Source organism: Schistocerca americana, chromosome 5, assembly GCF_021461395.2.
Source record: "Schistocerca americana isolate TAMUIC-IGC-003095 chromosome 5, iqSchAmer2.1, whole genome shotgun sequence".
NCBI lineage: Eukaryota > Metazoa > Arthropoda > Insecta > Orthoptera > Acrididae > Schistocerca > Schistocerca americana.
The window spans coordinates 375,301,519-375,320,842 of record NC_060123.1 but is presented as its reverse complement, the minus strand read 5'-3'; the positions used below and the strand labels follow the sequence as shown (position 1 = coordinate 375,320,842).

The 19,324-nt window shown below is 38.6% G+C and overlaps 1 protein-coding gene across 1 annotated transcript in view; it reads left to right on the top strand.

The window, feature by feature from the left end:
• The window catches only part of LOC124616395, a 219,108-nt gene that overhangs the window by 156,230 nt on the left and 43,554 nt on the right, over positions 1-19,324 (top strand). The window contains exons 6-8 of the mRNA XM_047144700.1: positions 5,299-5,398; positions 15,374-15,519; positions 17,199-17,338. Of these exons, the coding sequence (XP_047000656.1) occupies positions 5,299-5,398; positions 15,374-15,519; positions 17,199-17,338 (386 nt within the window). The remainder of the gene's footprint in view (positions 1-5,298; positions 5,399-15,373; positions 15,520-17,198; positions 17,339-19,324) is intronic.

Sequence of the window (19,324 nt, the reverse complement as noted above, 5' to 3'; positions counted from 1 at the left end):
ATGAGAGTCGCTTCTGCCTTGGTGCCAATGATGGTCGTATGCGTGTTTGGCGCCGTGCAGGTGAGCGCCACAATCAGGACTGCATACGACCGAGGCACACAGGGCCAACACCCGGCATCATGATGTGGGGAGCGATCTCCTACACTGGCCGTACACCACTGGTGATCGTCGAGGGGACACTGAATAGTGCACGGTACATCCAAACCGTCATCGAACCCATCGTTCTACCATTCCTAGACCGGCAAGGGAACTTGCTGTTCCAACAGGACAATGCACGTCCGCATGTATCCCGTGCCACCCAACGTGCTCTAGAAGGTGTAAGTCAACTACCCTGGCCAGCAAGATCTCCGGATCTGTCCCCCATTGAGCATGTTTGGGACTGGATGAAGCGTCGTCTCACGCGGTCTGCACGTCCAGCACGAACGCTGGTCCAACTGAGGCGCCAGGTGGAAATGGCATGGCAAGCCGTTCCACAGGACTACATCCAGCATCTCTACGATCGTCTCCATGGGAGAATAGCAGCCTGCATTGCTGCGAAAGGTGGATATACACTGTACTAGTGCCGACATTGTGCATGCTCTGTTGCGTGTGTCTATGTGCCTGTGGTTCTGTCAGTGTGATCATGTGATGTATCTGACCCCAGGAATGTTTCAATAAAGTTTCCCCTTCCTGGGACAATGAATTCACGGTGTTCTTATTTCAATTTCCAGGAGTGTATATGGAGAAGAGCAACACTAATTGTCGCAGGTTGTTTGATCCACGGGTGAGTCTCACAGAGATACCGAAGGAACTGAACTGGAAGACTCTTGAAGATAGACATAAACTATCTCGAGAAAGTCTTTTAACAAAGTTGCAAGAACCGGCTTTAAATTATGACTCCAGGAATTTACTACAACCCCTATGTATTGCTCACAAAATCATCATGAATATAAGATTGTAATAACTACTGCATACACAGAGGCATTCAATTAATTGTTCTTCCATGCTTCATACATGAGTGGAATGGGAAGAATCCCTAATAACTGGTACCATGGGGTGTACACTCTGTAATGCACCTCATGGTGGTTTTCAGATTATAGATGTAGGTGCTGGTAGTCTGGAGCCTATAACTCCCCACAGAACATCGGAAAAGGGGGTGATTCGTGGCATGTGGAGGTGAGACAGTGCGCAAAATTAAATCTTTGTTTGTAGTTTTTGATTGTAGCATTTTTGTAGGTTTTTTATGCTGCTTCTCACTTCATTTTCAGCTATTATGCACTGAGAGAAAAAATAACTTTTATAAAAGCAGCTTCGATATGATGTTTAAAAGAGTCCCAGGCCTCTGCAGACTGTACATTCAGCATCACTGCTCTAATGTGTAGTGCTTGAGGGTATGGTTCACAGTGCACCACATTTTAGTAGTCCATTTTTTTATATTCAGACAAGAGGGCAGCAATTAATTTACTGACAGATTTGTCCTCTATTTTCACTGACAATCAAATGAATGTGGTACAACTTTTAAAGCTTTGTGAAATGTTTGATTTGTTCCCTAAAATTTTATGGAGAGGTTTTTAATATGGTATCAGGGTGGCTTGCCTCACTCTGTTCTTTGTAGGTGATCAGCCAGTCACATTTCCCTGTGTACTTATTTTAGCTATTCTCCTCTTGTATTACTTGTGTTTTAACTTCCACGTCTGACCATCTTCACACTATCTTAAAGGTTGTGAGCTATTGTGCTTGTGCAGGTGACTGTGAGTGATATTTGAAGAGGGGATTTTCCTTTTTTATGCAATTTTAGTCATTTTAACTGCATTTATGCCTACTAATTTTGATGACTTTGCCATTGTGTACCCATAAACAACAACCTTCCCCCCCTCCCCCACGCGCGCGCACACACACACACACACACACACACACACACACACACACACACACACACACACATTCGGCAAAAGCATTTTTAGCCTATAGCATAAGGAGTAAGTCTACTGAAGATGATGTTGGAGTATATTTTGTAGTAGCTTCACTTATCTGTTGATTGACATGTGGAACAGCAAATATAATAGGCAAACTGCACTTCATACTTTTAAAGCATTCCAAATCAACTATATACAGGAAAGAAATGCCAAGTGCCCAAAAGGAACCACATTGATTTCCCTTCATGATGGTAGGTGTTTAGCTGTGGTTTCACCAAAATACTAAAGAAAACTTTTAATCTCTCCCCAATGTACCTTCCTCATTCTATTTCTCCCTCATTTCTGTGAGAGACCAGTTTGCAGTGCTGGAGTCAGCTGTGAGTTGGGAGGCAGCAATAGCTTTATTTCCCCGGAACAACAGTGGTTGATCAGCTCACCAAGGATCATAAGGTAGGCTTCCAGAGGCCCAAAGTTTTCACATCAGCGATGGCAAAGACAAGGCAGCAGCAGATTTCATCAGATCTTGTTGGCTATGGCATCACAGACCGTAGTCATCTCAGAAGGCTGCGGTCGGAGTGTCACATGGCTCACCTTGGTACTAGTTGCTGAAACACTGACTCATAACTGAGAACAAATGGAAGCTAAACTATGGAAGTCAGCGTACAAGTACTTGCTGGGCTATACCAATGATGCTATCCTGTAGTGAGCAAGGTCGAATGTGTCCTAGTTTTTTTATCCCAGCAGTACTCTTGGTCACTTCAGAATGACACCTCATCAGTTGTGTAACTCTAATCAATGATCAGTTTATTTTTGTTTTTATTTATTTAACCTGATAAATTTATTTGAAATCCTGGGAACTACAACACCTTCAGTAAATCTCTTAAGAAACAGTGATGCATTATTTGTGGCATCTTTAACCTCAAGATCTTGTATGTGGTAAAGTCCAATAACTCCCCTACAATTTTCAGATTTAAAATGAGATAGTTGTAGGATTTTAGTCACATTTGGATGCAGATATGATAGTATTATACACATTTCAGAGTGGAATTCAGTCATCTGGTATGTTAATTGCATTGTCCATTTACCAAGAGGCACGGGTACATTCCTTTTAGCATTTGAAGAAAGACATTGTCGGTGCATTCAGCAGCTGGTCGTTATTCATTTTGATATTTATAAAATTAAAAAAATAAACTGAATAATATCATGCATTCACACTGACAATTACAGTACATATGACAATGAATGAAGCTGAATATGGACCAAGAGTGTCTTTCCGCCGTCCACCTAACCTTCGTAACCTCTTAGTTCATTCCTATGAAATCCCCAAACCACCTTCCCTACCCTCTGGCTCCTACCCTTGTAACCGCCCCCGGTGTAAAACCTGTCCCATGCACCCTCCCACCACCACCTACTCCAGTCCTGTAACCCGGAAGGTGTACACGATCAAAGACAGAGCCACGTGTGAAAGCACCCACGTGATCTACCAACTGACCTGCCTACACTGTGACGCATTCTATGTGAGAATGACCAGCAACAAACTGTCCATTCACATGAATGGACACAGGCAGACAGTGTTTGTTGGTAATGAGGATCACCCTGTGGCTAAACATGCCTTGGTGCACGGCCAGCACATCTTCGCACAGTGTTACACCGTCAGGGTTATCTGGATACTTCCCACTAACACCAACCTATCCGAACTCCGGAGATGGGAACTTGCTCTTCAGTATATCCTCTCTTCCCGTTATCCACCAGGCCTCAATCTCCGCTAATTTCAAGTTGCCGCCACTCATACCTCACCTGTCATTCAACAACATCTTTGCCTCTGCACTTCTGCCTCGACTGACATCTCTGCCCAAACTCTTTGTCTTTAAATATGTCTGCTTGTGTCTGTATATGTGTGGATGGATATGTGTGTGTGTGCGAGTGTATACCCGTCCTTTTTTCCCCCTAAGGTAAGTCTTTCCGCTCCCGGGATTGGAATGACTCCTTACCCTCTCCCTTAAAACCCACTTCCTTTCGTCTTTCCCTCTCCTTCCCTCTTTCCTGATGAGGCAACAGTTTGTTGCGAAAGCTTGAATTTTGTGTGTATGTTTGTGTTTGTTTGTGTGTCTATTGACCTGCCAGCACTTTCGTTCGGTAAGTCACCTCATCTTTGTTTTTATATATAACCCACTTCCTTTCGTCTTCCCCTCTCCTTCCCTCTTTCCTGATGAGGCAACAGTTTGTTGCGAAAGCTTGAATTTTGTGTGTATGTTTGTGTTTGTTTGTGTGTCTATTGACCTGCCAGCACTCTCGTTCGGTAAGTCACCTCATCTTTGTTTTTATATATAACCCACTTCCTTTCGTCTTCCCCTCTCCTTCCCTCTTTCCTGATGAGGCAACAGTTTGTTGCGAAAGCTTGAATTTTGTGTGTATGTTCGTGTTTGTTTGTGTGTCTATTGACCTGCCAGCACTTTCGTTCGGTAAGTCACCTCATCTTTGTTTTTATATATAACCCACTTCCTTTCGTCTTCCCCTCTCCTTCCCTCTTTCCTGATGAGGCAACAGTTTGTTGCGAAAGCTTGAATTTTGTGTGTATGTTTGTGTTTGTTTGTGTGTCTATTGACCTGCCAGCACTTTCGTTCGGTAAGTCACCTCATCTTTGTTTTTATATACAATTTTTCCCACGTGGAATGTTTCCCTCTATTATATATATATAAAACTGGTGTCTTTTGCAAACGTCATAGCATTTTTTTAGAAGTTTAAAAGACACCAGTTGGTGTCTCCATGCAAAAAAAATACAATAAATAAATAAATCTGCAATCAGTGCTAACAATTTTAAAGTGTACACATATAACACTTTGCAAAATAGAATTGTTGGTGATTAATTAACAGTGAAGATGTATATTGTTTAAATGAAAGTATAAAATAGTGGAAAAATTGCACAGCTATTGCCACAAAAGTGCCAGTTTCTGGAAATATTCTGCTTGTAGTAGTGCTTTTCAAGCTTTTATTTATACAGGTTACATTTCAAAGTCTTTTCAGGAAATGCCCCTAACTTTAACAGAATTTATGTAAAAGAGAACATAAGTGAAACAAAAGTTAAGAAGTAAGTAGCTTAAGCCTTAGCTTAAGAAACAACTTTGTTCAGCATAAGGTTATTGTAGTATGAGAAATCAAGCAGCTGTGGTAGAAAACAGAGTGCTCACAGTTAACAACTCTAGAACCACCATAGCAGTTATAGATTAATATGGCTCAATTATATATCTGATGTTCAATAAATACTTACTCTCAGGAAGAATGTAACTAAGGTGCCAATGAGTGTGTTAATGCCAACCACCACGTAATTACCTATATGCTATTTTCATCACCATTTAGTGCTTCAGTCAAGTCATTCCTAATTGTTATCTTTCTTCTTTTCTAGCTTTAAGGATTCTTTATGATATACCAGATATATCATGGAAGAAGGTTATTGACAAATGTCTGCAGCAGCTTCGGCATCGGGTCAGGAGAGGCAACATGATGTGAGTGACTTACAAGCTTTATTACCAATTTTTGTAACTCAATGAGGGAATTTATTTATTTGTAAGAAATTACTTTTTAAAATTAGTTAATAGTGTTTCACTTTTTCATTTGTGAAGAAACTATCAATTGCCCTTCTGCCTGTTGCCTCAAATCCAGAAAGAACTAGGATGTTAAGCACTGGAAAGCTTATCATTTGTTTGACATCATTCCAAGGAAATATTGTATATGTTCCTTATCTCAGTTAATAATTAAATGATCTTGACATGACAGAATAAACTCAGAATCAAGGTGATTTCAACAAGCTTTTTTTTAGAACTGTTTAGCAACACAATATTCAAAATTGCTTACAAAATACTTGGCTCACTCTATACCAGAATATTACTCAAGCATGTGGAAACTATTAGATCAATAAGGCCATACCAACTGTTTATTCCATCCTTCTGAAACTAGACTTGTAAGTACGTAAATGCCTGCACAGATGAATTACATTTTTTTGCTCTTAATTTGTAATACCATGACACATCAAGTATCCTTGTAACAGGGATCCACAGATGAATACTACTACTACTATTACTGTTATTACTACCACCACAGACCTTGAGCATGTACTATGAATCGAACCATTAATGGCCGAAACATTGCAAGAGACACTCCCAATATGCTTACCTGCAGCGCTATTATAAAATATGTGCATTTTGAAATACCTTTAAAATCTATAAGTTTTGCTTCCGTGCACCCTCAGGATGTGAGTACTGTTGTTTTTTTAGTTCTAACAGTAGAAGGAGTTGTAGTGTGAGCATGGGGTGGTCTTTTGGGAAAGGCTCTTCTGCCAAACCATTTGTTCGTCAGATAGAAATAAAGCATTGTTTATAAAATGTCATTTGGATGGTGAAGCACATAGGTGTGTGGCTAAAGTGATAGAACTTTTGTGAGCCATTATCTGAATTTTTTGTCCAAGTTCCTACCTGAATTTGGGTCTAAGGATAAACAGCAATCCATAGTGTGCTATTTCTGGGATGGTGAGAGTTACAACCCCCTATTGAGTAAACCAAATGGGAGTGAATAACAGAAATTATAGACAGAGGATACCAGACAGGTAGGGTTACAAACCTGACAGGGGGATGGATGAAAAGTATGGGTGGAAATGTTGGACCTCCAAACAGAAGTGAGGGGCAGCATTACCTTGAGAGAGAAGGTCTGAGAAACAAGCATTAGCTCCTGTTGTTGCGTGGGCAGGAACAGTATTGAGAAGAGAACCACACAATAATGGACATTGGGTGAACCACAGACAGTAGGATACAGATTGAAATGGGAGTAGAGTTGGAAGCAGAGACTTCTTTTAGATGCAGAAGAAGAGGAACAATCAAGATCATTAAAAATAAGGAATAACCAGCTAAATATGTAGTTTTAGATGAAGGGAAAGATTGTTTCCCTGCCTGAAGGATTGGAATTTGGGTCTTTGGACAGACAGGTGGCTGAAATAGAGCAGTTTTATGAAAGTTGCATGGAGAGGGTGTACCAGCAAGGGTTTTGAGGTGGCAGTAGTTATGCACTGACAATATTATGAAAAAGGACGGCTTGCTACTCATTATATAGAAGAGGTGTTGAACTGCAGACAGGTACAACAAAAAGACAGCTAAATATCTGAGTCTAGACTCAAAAGGCCTCCTAACATAGAAAACTCACCACATATCATGCAGGCACAAGTCACATACATATGACCACTGTCTGGCCACTGAGACCGGATTGTGCTTGGTGGGAGAACTAATCTGGGTGGTGGGGGTGTGAAGTGGAGGATGGCCAGAGAAGGGGAGGAATAGCAGGGTAGGGGGGGGGGGGGGGGAGGCTGTAGTGCTACTTGTGGGAGCATGCAGGGGCATGATGGAGATAGGGTAGAGCTGCTATGTGCAGTAGGGTGATTTGAGGGGGGGAAGGAGGGGGAAGGAGAGTGGAAAAGGAGAGAAGCAGAGGAAGGGGGGGGGGGGGGGAGACTGATGTGTTGGTGGAATAAAGGGCAGTGTAGTGCTGGAGCAGGAGCATAGAGAATGGGTGGGGAAAGGAAAGGGACCAATGAAGTTTGAGGCAAGGGGGTTACAGAAATGTTGGATACATTGCAGGGAGAGTCCCACCTGCACAATTCAGAAAAGTTGGTGTTTGTAGGAAAGATACATGTGGCACAGGCTGTGAAGTCATTGAAGTGAAGAATGTTGTGTTGCGCAGCATTTTCAGCAACTGGGTGGTTCAGCTGTCTCTTGGCCACAGTTTGTCAGTGACCATTCATGCCTATGTAGATGAGAGAATAATGGTTGCAGCTTAGTTTGTAGATCACATGACTACTTTCACAGGTAGCCCTGCCTTTGATGAGATAGGTGATGCTTGTGACAAGAATGGAGTAGGTGATGGTGGGAGGATGTATGGGAGGGGTCTTGCATCTAGGTCTATTACTGGGATATGAACCATGAGGCAAGGAGTTGGGTGAAGGGATGGAATATGGATGGAGGTTCAGTAGGTGATGGAATACTATCATGGAAAGGATGGGAAGGATGGTAGGTAAGATATTCCTCATTTCAGGGCATGACACGATGTAGTTGAAACCCAGTGAAGAATGTGATTCAGTCGCTCCAGTCCTGGTACCGAGTCACGAGGGAAGCGCTCCTTTGTGGCAGCATGGTGGGAATGTGAAAGGTGATAGGTCACCCAAAGATACTGCATAGGAGATCTGTTTCTGTACAAGGATGCAAGAGTAATTATTGTCTCTGAAGACCTCAGTGGGACCCTTGGTATATTTGGAGGAGGACTGCTCATCACTACAGATGCAATGGCAATGGGTAGCTTGGCTGTATGGAAGGGACTCCTTGGTGTGGAATGGGTGGCAGCTGTCAAAGTGGAGGTATTGCTGGTGGTTGGTAGGTTTGATATGGATGGAGGTACTGTTGTAGCCACCTTTGAGGTGGAGATCGACGTTGAGGATGACCAGGTGAAGTGAAGTGAGTCGGGGAGGAGATATTGAGGTCCTGGAGGAATGTGGATATGGTGTCCTCACCCTTAGTCCAGATCACAAAGATACCATCAATGAATCAGAAACAGGTGAATGGGAATGATTTCTCTAGGCAGCCCATGAATAGGTTGGCATAGAATGGTGCCATGTGTTTGTTTGTAGGTGGTGCCTTCAAAGGTGAAATAATTTTGGGTGAGACTATAGTTTTGGTAACCAGAAAGGAGGCTGTAGGTTTGGGATAGGTAATTTTCAGTAGCAGTAAGGCCACAGGCATAGGGGATGTTAGGTAGAGGGAGGTGGCAGTGGTATTGATGAGCAGGGCATCATGTGTAAAGGAACAGGAACTATGGAGAGTCATTGGAGGAAATTTTTGGTGTCTCTGATACTGGTGGCTAGGTTATGGGTAATAGGCTGAACTAGTTAACCTTGAAGAGTAGAGATTTTCCCAGTGGGAGCACAGTAACCAGCCGCTATGTCATCCTGGGTGATTGGGTTATGGACTTTAGGAAGCACAAAGAAAGAAGATGGAATGGGAGGGGTGAGGAGAGAGATAGGCTCGGGGGGGGGGGGGGGGGGGGGGGGGGAGGTTCTGGGAGGGGCCTAAGGATTTGGGAAGAGACTAGAGATCCTGTTGTGTTTCTGGAATGGGGTCATTTAGCAAATGCAGAGGTGTCGGTTAGTAAACTGTAGTCCAATCAGGATGGAATGGAAGAATATTTGAGACAAGAGTATGAAAACAAAGTGGAGCGATTGTTTGGTGATGAAGAAGAGATAGAAGGTGATGATGAGAAAGGACAAGATATATTACAGGACTTTGGTTTTGACAAGGACAATGTGTTAGTAAAGCCAAACACACTGATGAATGGGTTCTCCATAGACAAAGTAAAATTGGCAGAAATGAAGGTTGGTGGAGAAAAAGGGGAAGATACAATGTAGGCATTTGTTTTCTGTGAAGACAGTGTTTTTAGTAAATCTGAACATACCAGTGAATTGTCAGTCAAGGACAAAGTGTAATAGTCACATAACAACTGAATGAGTGCTACATTCTGAATCTGTTGGACAGGTTGGGAAATCTGTGGAACATACACAACAGTGGAGGAGGGGTTAAGTTGACTGTGTTTTGAGAAAGCAAATAATGGCAAATTATAGACAAAGGACAGTACTCAGTGGATAAAGTAAAAGAGAACCATTTAGAATAAAGGATGAAGCTGTGAAGACTTAACTAGGTACAAGAAGTAAAATTAATGCATTACCAGAAAGCTTCTATAATCACATCAAAGAGAAAAAGAGAGATTGTACAGATTGCTGTCTTGGAGATGAGGCCTAGGTAAAAGACCGCAGGACATTAACTCATGTTCAGTGGATACATATGGGGCAAAGTCAAAGCCCCCAAGCCATTACAATGGTATTTTGGTGTTTTGGTATAATAATACAATTATTTAAGATCAGACATGTTTTTCTTGAACTACTAAAGTGATTGATATCTTTAACTAAACATGGGTAAAGAATTGTTTCATGTTTCAGCTATTTAACTACATTGGAAAGCAATTGGTTTGGTGACATGTTGATTGTGTGCCATCAGTGCGCCATCATTTACACATTTGTGTTTGTATAAGTTGAAGCTTACATTCTAAATTTTGTATTATGAAAGCCAATTACTGTTTCTGTATAATGCAAATCGTTTGTTGTATTACACATCATATTATCACAGTCTGCCGTCACCTAGCTATTTCGCTCCCCAATGATGACTCTTCACCTGACTCTAAAAGAAATCAAAAAATAGCAGGTAAAGGAGCTATCTTTGGCCAATTAAAATTAAATTTTTGATTATTTATATTTTTTTATGTGCTGCTGCTGTGGTCACTGGGATGTATCCTGTCTCCAAACAATTAGCTTTTGGAGCATTAAAATTTATTCACTTTATATGCATTCATTTATTTGAAGTGATACATTACAATGTCAGTGACTGGTTGGAAAGAAGCCAGTAAAAGTAACTCAAGAATTGGATGATACAGTTGTAGTTCTTTTTCTGAGAGGCAGTGGAAGGAGTCACATCTGTGGGAAAGAGAGAAAAGTACATCAGGAGTGGTTATTATTTGTGAAGTCAGAGGCTTGTCTAAGGATGTAAAAGCAAAGATAATACAAGTGGTAACTACATGTAGGATTTAATTAAATAAATGTAAAGAATACTCTGGGGAAATGAAGGCAGACAGGAGTGTGTGGAAGTTGAGTTGCATTTATTTGAAAGATGAGTTATGTGTTGATTTAAGAGTGTAAGGAAAAGAGACATTAAATATTATTGAAGGAGTAGAGAGAAATAGAGGATTATGGGAGATGAATAATGATGTATAGGGGAGTAAGCAGTGAGTTAAATTATTGTAGGTGATCCTTCTCAGAAACATAAATAAATATTTTCTGCTATACCTGCAATCCAAGAAGTAATTAAGCTTGAGGGACATTCTAGATATGAAGCTATACTAAAAGGGAGGAAGCATGTGGTGCAGAATGTTAGGAGAAGTATGAGCTTTAATTTGAAACATTAAGTTGATGACACAGAAGAACTAGGTGATTCAAATGGCAGCTGAGAGAAATTTCTTAGGGATTCAGGTGTCAAGGAGGACTTTACATATGTATGATAGTTTTCTTTGTAAAATCAAACAATGGAAAATCCAGAATGAAGTGACAGCAATATGAAAAGGATAGAATGCTACTCATCATATAAAGGAGACATTGAGTCGCAGACTGGCACAGTATAAAGACTGTTACATATTTGAGCTTTTGGAGAAAAGACGTTCTTCTAAAGTAAAAAACACACACACGCATTCACACAGGCACAGCTCACACACATATGACCACTATCTCTGGCCAGGAAGCTCACACACGTATGACCACTACCTCTGGTCGGGGAGGACGGACTGTATAGCTGATAGTGGTCATGTGTTTGTGAGTTGTGCTTGTGCGAATGTGTGTCTGCTTTCTACTTTGGAAAAAGGTCTTATTTATTTATTTATTTATTTAGTCCTTCAAATCCTATATGTATAGAAAATATACAAGGTATTGGACATGGTTAGGTATTTACAAGATAAAATACAGTTTGTATTGCAATCCTGAGGACTAGATATTGAAGTAATTTAGCAAAGATTCATACATACAACAAACGTTACAGGCAACATACAAAGTAGAATATTAATAATGCATCTTTATTTTTGTTGTTTGGCTTTTATATATTCTGTCAGACTGTAAAAGCAATGATCAGTTAAATACACCGTTACTTCAGCCTTAAAACTACAGAGTTTACCTATTGATTTAATATGGTTAGGTAGATTATTGAAAATCTTTATCCCAGTATGCAGTGTGCCTTTTTGGCACAATGATGTTCTCACCTGTTTCATATGAAAGTCAGATTTTTGCCTTGTATTGTGTGCATGTATATCTTCATTTTTTAATAAGATATCTGGGTGTCTATCGATATATTGTCTGATGAAAACTTTTGTTTCATAGATAAAAATTCAAGGAAGAGGAAGAACTGACAGTTTTTTGAATATGGGTGTGCATGATTTCGTATTGTTTACCCCTTCAATAATTCTTAGTATTCTCTTTTGCATCCTGAAAAGTTTAATATTTGTTGTTGTATTGCCCCAGAAGATTATACCATATTTAATTACAGAATGCACATAGGAGTAGTATACATTTAACAGGCTGGCTTTGCTGCAACAAGTTTTTAAGATCCGTATCATGTAACAGGTTTTGCTTAGTTTTCTTTGCAAATATTCAATGTGTACCTCCCATTTTGTGTTGTTCTGGAGCCAGAGTCCCAGAAATTTAGTGCTGTCAACACTTTAAAGAACTCTGTCCCTAAGTTCTATTTCTATGTTTGGGTGGTGTCTTCCTTTTACATTATAGAAGTTCAGTGCTACTGTCTTTTCTACTGTTCTACACTGTTCATTGTTTGGAGAGTGGAGTCTTTAAGTTTTTCTTCTGTTTTACCACTAATAAGGAAGCTTGTATCATCTGCAAATTGGAGGGTAGTCTGGCAATACTTGTTGTACATAAGATCGTTGACATAATAAGATCATTGACATAGAGGAGAAACAGAATGGGTCCTAATACTGATTCTTGAGGGACGCCATATTTCACATTTTCATATCCTGAATAGTAGTAGCTGATTTTTTTATGGTCAGTATATTGCACTTCGACCACCTGTTTGCGTCCACATAGGTATGTCTTGAGCCACTCATTGGATATACCTCTAATTCCTAACTGGTCAAGCTTCTGCAGTAGGGCATTATGGTCAATGATGTCAAAAGCTTTAGATAAATCAAGACATATGCCTGTCACAAACTGTCTTCTGGCTGAAAGCTCAAATGTATAGCAGCCTTTTTGTTGTGCCTGTCTCTGAGTAGAAATCCATCCTTTTCATAATATTGTTGTAGTTTTCTTTGTAACACATTAATGAAGTTAGATGACTTGGAGGCATGAGGAGAATGCTTATTAGTACATGATATACTGCAGAGCGATCCAAAGAAGGTCCAGGAAATGGAATTTGTGGTAACTGATTATGTAAGTTTAAAAGTGATATTGGATTATTGATAATGTGTTGGGAATCTCAATTCAGTTAAAAAAGAGTGGGGAGGGGGGGGGGGGGGGGGGGTTGGAGCATATCACAGAGTGAAAATCAATGTGAACCAGACAAAAAAAGTAAATTGTTAATAGTAAGTGACTCAGCAGAGAGAGGAGGTAGTAGTATGGTAAACGGTCACGTATCCCGTGAGAGATGTTTTGGACAGTATGAATTTGACTGAATGAAGTATGTGTTGTAAGAGGGTTGCTTTGGCGGAACAGTTGGCAAATCATTTAAAGAACATATTGTTTTGAAATGATGACAAATTGCAATAGTAATCTTCCTGCACACACACTTTATACCTGTATGTTAATGCAGTAGTACCAATAAATTAAATATACATGAACATCTTGGACAAAACAAGTACTAATGTGCCAGAATGATAAGAGGTTTCTTAGACCATTCAAGTTAGTTAGATATTATTTATTGTAACAATATGATATTTTCCTGGCTAAGGTTACACCAGTTGACAAGTTAGTGATAAGCTAAGTCATGATCAGTGTCTGAGTTGGAAAATTTCAATGATGGTAGGTTTACCCCCTCTCAGGTGGTGCACTGTATATTTTTTCTATGTTTCTCATTTTATATTAATAAAATCGTTCTAGTAAGTGAATTATGCTATGTGTTTGACTGGCTGATTCAACAATTTTTTTGAGTAAATTATAAGAATCTCTTGTGTATAGGTTTGGGATAAACATTAGCAGTTACACATTTATTTTGCTATCTTTTCTAAATTAAGGAAAGTTGTCCAAGTGTACATTTTTTAACATTGTTGTTCTGTAAGGTGCATTTTCATGGGTGTAGGAGCCAAATTGCATCCAATAGAGACAGTGCAACCAACTGTATAAATTTTATTGCTTTTGAATATATTCAATTTTGTTCTAACTGGCCATTAATGCTGAATTTCAAAAGTGTTTTAACTTACCACATTATATAAAAAATAAATCGATCCTAACAAAAACCCTCCACATATCTGAGAGATGCCCATGACCATATTTGTCATACTTCTCTTGATCACCAAATATTGTTTCATTAGATTTATGTAATATGTTCACTGTAAAAATCATAGACTATATTTTGCTGTGATGATTAAGAAAAATAAGTGGGAAACCTCAGACAAACCAAGTAATATAATGAAATATAATAAAAAATATATAAATAATAAAAAAATTTTTGCATATCTCCTGCACATGAAGAAAAATGTCATCTTGATGTCTACTTTACGTTTTGATACAGTGACTGAGGGAGAAACAGGAACTAAAGTGAGATTGAGATCTGAAATAATCATATTTATGATAAAACAGTATGGAGTGTTGATATTGTAGGTAACACATGTTGTGTTGCAGTGGTTCCTGAAATGAAAAAAAAAGCTGGCCAATAGTTATATTTTATTCAACACTGAAGTTGCTGGCATAAAAAGCTAAGTTATATATTTCGAAAGCAGGAATGAGATAAGGAGACAATGAGATTTTCCTCCACCTCTAAAAAAAGAATTGTTTCAAGACCTATTGCAAAGGAACTTTCAGATTCAGGTTTCCCTTTACTTCTGTCACCTAGATTTGGTGAAATTCTACAAATTGATGAAGAAAGGAGGGAAATCCTCATAAGTGAAACCAAAATGGTACAAACATGCAGAAGAAATGTACATTGTGGCAGGAGATCCCCCCCCCCTCCCTCCCTCTCCCCCTCCCTCTCTCCATCTCCCCCTCCCTCACTCTCTCCCCCCCTCCTCTCCCTCTGCTGCCCCCTCTGCAACCTCTCCACCACCCTCCCTCCCACACCAAACTTAAATATGCACAAATACCTGTGAGGACAAAGCATCTTATGCACAGAAAATGCATGGTCCTTAAGAAGACAACTATCAATTGTTTTTATTACTGTCAGCAATCAAAACCCCTTTTAGGCTAAAAAAATCACATAATAACTGTCATTTTTGTCGATTTCTGATGGCTGTACACTTTGCTATGTCTTTTGCTAAGGAAAAGGGTTAATGAACATTTATACACTTGATGTATATTTTTATTTCATTCACGACTATCTTCATTTGGAATTTAGATTTATTTAAGCAGAAACAAAAAATTCATATCACAGATGCTCCATGACCAATGTTGGACAGGAACCAAGTGTACTGGAGAGCTAATGATCAGACACTATGTTAAAATTCAACCTTTTCATTTCTTCTTAGATCTTCATTTTCCAGATAACCTCATATGAAAACTTAACCAATTTTGGTGCATTTATAAGGGTGAACATATAAAAAATTGGAAGATGTTTTACTTGCCCCTGTATTTATTGTGGCTTATTGCCAAATTAATAAGAAATTTTGAATGATCATGTGGAATTTTGTAATTTCAGTAGACAAAGAGCAAGAAATGTGAAAGATGGTTCACACAACACCAGACTTCCTAGGAATAATACATTATGTGAATATAATTTCCAGAAATTTGACTCTGTGCTGTCAAAGTCTGAAACACCAGAGCCCCCATTGGATATTCAAACAGGTATGTTTTTCAACACTACTAACACGTTTTGGTATAAATGTGATAATGTAAGTAATAGGTGATTATTCTGTCATATATTTAAATTTTACTGTGAAACAATGTCTGTTAGCATTAATCTTAGTTACTGTATTTATTTTCCATTGTTACTTCATTATTTGTTTAGTTCAAATTTTTGTGTCACAGTAAACATAGGCTTGTGTTATTTACAATTCCTTTGAGATGGTAAACATTAATTATTTGTAGTCATGTTTAAAATGTGACTGGCATATATAGGGCTCCTAGAAGCATGAGCAATTGAATAACACAGTAGTTTTTTTGGTAGTTTGTTTTTGTGCATGATATTGCAAAAAAAGTGACTTGTTCAGCTGTTGCCACAGTACAATTTCCTCCACAAGTTGGTCAGTTTTGCTTAGCAATACTGATAGTTATGTCTAAACTGAGCTGGGTGTTGGAATACAGTTATTACAAGGTAACCTATGTTTTGTAAGAAAGGGAAAATTGTGGATGTTGTGCAGAGAATGATTATGTAAAACTGCTAAATGTAAAGGTGACACACTGTAATGCTTCAAAATCTCACTGCAAAATTTCATTGCACAGATAGTGGATACTCATCAAACCAGTAGATCCTCAATCTCAGATTAGACTTTTTGTGGCACTGAGGAGTTCATATACATCCATTATATGGTTATTTCTGTGGATAAATCTGGCACAACATTCTACGAAAGAACTGAATATTCTTTCCACACCTAATGTGCAGTGCTACAGTTCAGAGATATTGACCTAATATTTAGTATAATGGCTGCCATTTATTTGACAGCTTTTTTCATGTTTTTGATGGCATCCTTATATCATATTGTGTATTGCAAGGAGCAGTTTTATTTATCTATGTAGGTTAACAGGTAGAACGCTTATGTCTGGAATACCTGCTACCCCCTGTTCATAATTCAGAAGAATGGGATATAACATGGATTACAATGACATTAGTGCTCTGAAATCATGAAATCTTTAATAGCTCAACTTATTCAGTCTGAAATTCAAGTCAGCAGGTTGCAACAAAATGGAGCATCTGCACTTGTAGCCCAACAACCATTTCATTTTTTGGATGATTTCTTTGGTAATTGTATAATCTTTTGCAGGATATGGCCTGCTAGGCGTCCAGAGCTTACTCCTTAGAATTTATATCTGTATAGTTCAGTGATTTGACAGGTATACAAGAACAATTGTCATATTCTTGAAGCTCTGGAAGGGCTGCAGACACCCACTACCCAACACGACACATACAACTCAAGCAATCCTTCCGAAAATGTTTATCATTATGCAGCATCATGTACAGTTATATCCAGGTTACAGCAGGACAGTACTGATACATACTGTAAAGAAAACTGTCCTATTTTAAAGACCACTTCAAAATTTAAATGCCTCACTAGCTCACAAAGGGTCAGAATACCTCTAGCATCCTGAGTAATGTGTGGAACAAGAACTGAAGAACAATTGGTAACATGACTGCATTGCAACTAGTGGTGTGAATCACTGAAGTACACACTGCATATCAGAGAGCTTCGCACACTTGAGTAATCATGATTTGAAGTTCAGTGATAGTAAAATTGACTTTTGAATGTTGACCCGTGGTTACCATAATAACATCATCAATGATTTCTCCTCTTTTTTATTATTCTAAGGTGGAGAACAGAAAGTGCTTTTGAAATCAAACTCAGATTATTACATCCTTGGTTCCAAAGTGGACATCACTGCAGATCAGAGTCATGAATTGATGGAGCAAATTACTCTGGATGATTTGAAGGAATTGCAGCTCGCTGAAGTAAGTTTATGTTTGTAAATTTTAAATGTTACTTGTGTCATTTGGTTATATCAGTAAATTATGAGAAACATTTGCCTGTGTGAATTTAAAGCCAGTAGAGAAATTTAATGCTACCAAACTACTACACACTCCAGAAATTTTATGTTTTTTATGTTGTGCATCCCATTTAATTGTTGTTTGCAGTTGGTGAATTGTTGTTTAGGTGGTCTACATATTTCCTCATGTGGCTTCTGTAAGAAGTATAATACAATTGTCTGAAATTTTGTCACAAAAGTTCTGATAGGAAGTGTTAACGTAATGTGTGAGAAAGTTATAATGATTATAAAAGAATTGTTTCTGGCATACAAGGGAAAATAAAACGGCTTGGAAACAGGCAGAAGACAAAGCCTATTTCTGCGCATTCATACATTATCACGTTCTGTAGATCCAATGAAGATGGCATACCTTCAGGAATGTAGAACAGGTCAAGGTGTACACTAACAGGAGACAAGCAAATGAATGAAACTTAGAAGAATGAGATTTTCACTCCGCAGCGGAATGCGCACTAATATGAAACTTCCTGGTAGCTTGAAACTGTGTGCCGGACCGAGACTCGAACTTTGATAAAAACTTAGTTTGTACACTACATTAACAATAACCTGTCAATATACTGATTGGTACTATTCACACTTTGCTGTCTAAATTTTAATTGATTAAATTAGAAAGGAAGCTGCTTTCTCCTCAGTTATGTTAGATAGTTGTTGTTCATCTACTATTAGAAACTTAATATATATTTCAGATTACAGTAGTATTTTTAAAAGTGATGTATGTATTTTTAATGGGTGCTATTTATAGTATATCACTACTTACCATTCAGGTTTACAGTGAACTGTGGCTAACAGAACTTTTCAACTGATATTCAGTTGATGTGTAGAAAGAGAGACTAATGAGATTCGTTTTTAATTTTCTTCTGAAGTATGCAAAAGTAGCAATAGTGGCCTCTGCAGCACCAGTCACTGCTTTGCTAATAGTGCCTCATATCATATTTCTGCTTTGATACACCCACCAGAGTACATAACTGCATTCTGATCCTAGACAAGGAGATAACATGCACTTGAAAATTATTTTTATGTCTTGTAAATCACACTTCAGCTCAGAATATTTTTGTTACCAGAAACATAAGTCACTATGGAGCAAAAGTATTGGGAAGTGAGTATAAGAGTTCCAGGATCCTTAAAAAGGCTTCTGCAAGTTGTATGATTATCTATTTTAAACAGTATTGTTACTGTTAACTTCTGCTGAATAAGTGTGTTGTTTACTGAAGATGTACTTCTCCAGAAGATCAACCCTTAATACAACATGGAAGGAATACATGCAAAATAAGCCAACACTTTCATCTTTACTACATTTTTAATGCTGTTTATGCGCACGGGTATCGAAGTTAAATTTGACCAAGTGCATTGGAAAGAAAGATTAATATTCACTTGATTAAACTGGTATTTTTCAGAGGAAATAATTATTTATGTCTGTATTTATGGTACATTACTGCTTGTCATGCAGTTTTACCACTGCTACTTACTGTGAAGCTAACAGAACATTTCAGTCTTTGTATATAGATATTCACATAATTTATAAAAGAATGGATAATAAGGTCTTTTTCTAATTTTGTTTAAAAATATGAGGGCGTTTCAACAGACAGGATAGAAAAGTGGTGATTTTGAATATAAAAAATGTGCCTCCACAGCACCAGTCTTTGTGTTGTTTGTAATGCCTCATGTCATGTTCCTGCTATGACACAGACATTGCAACACTCCACATGGTTCCTGCATGACTGCTTCTAGGCTGTCAAGATTAAATCAGGCATATGACAGTGAGGCCTCCTGGAATTGGAATAAGGAAGATAAATCTGTGTGCAACTACATGGCAGGCTAGTAGTTACAGTCACATGCAGTAATTACAAAAATCCAAGACAGTAACTCCTGGCTGCTTGTTGTTGTGTTCTTTAGT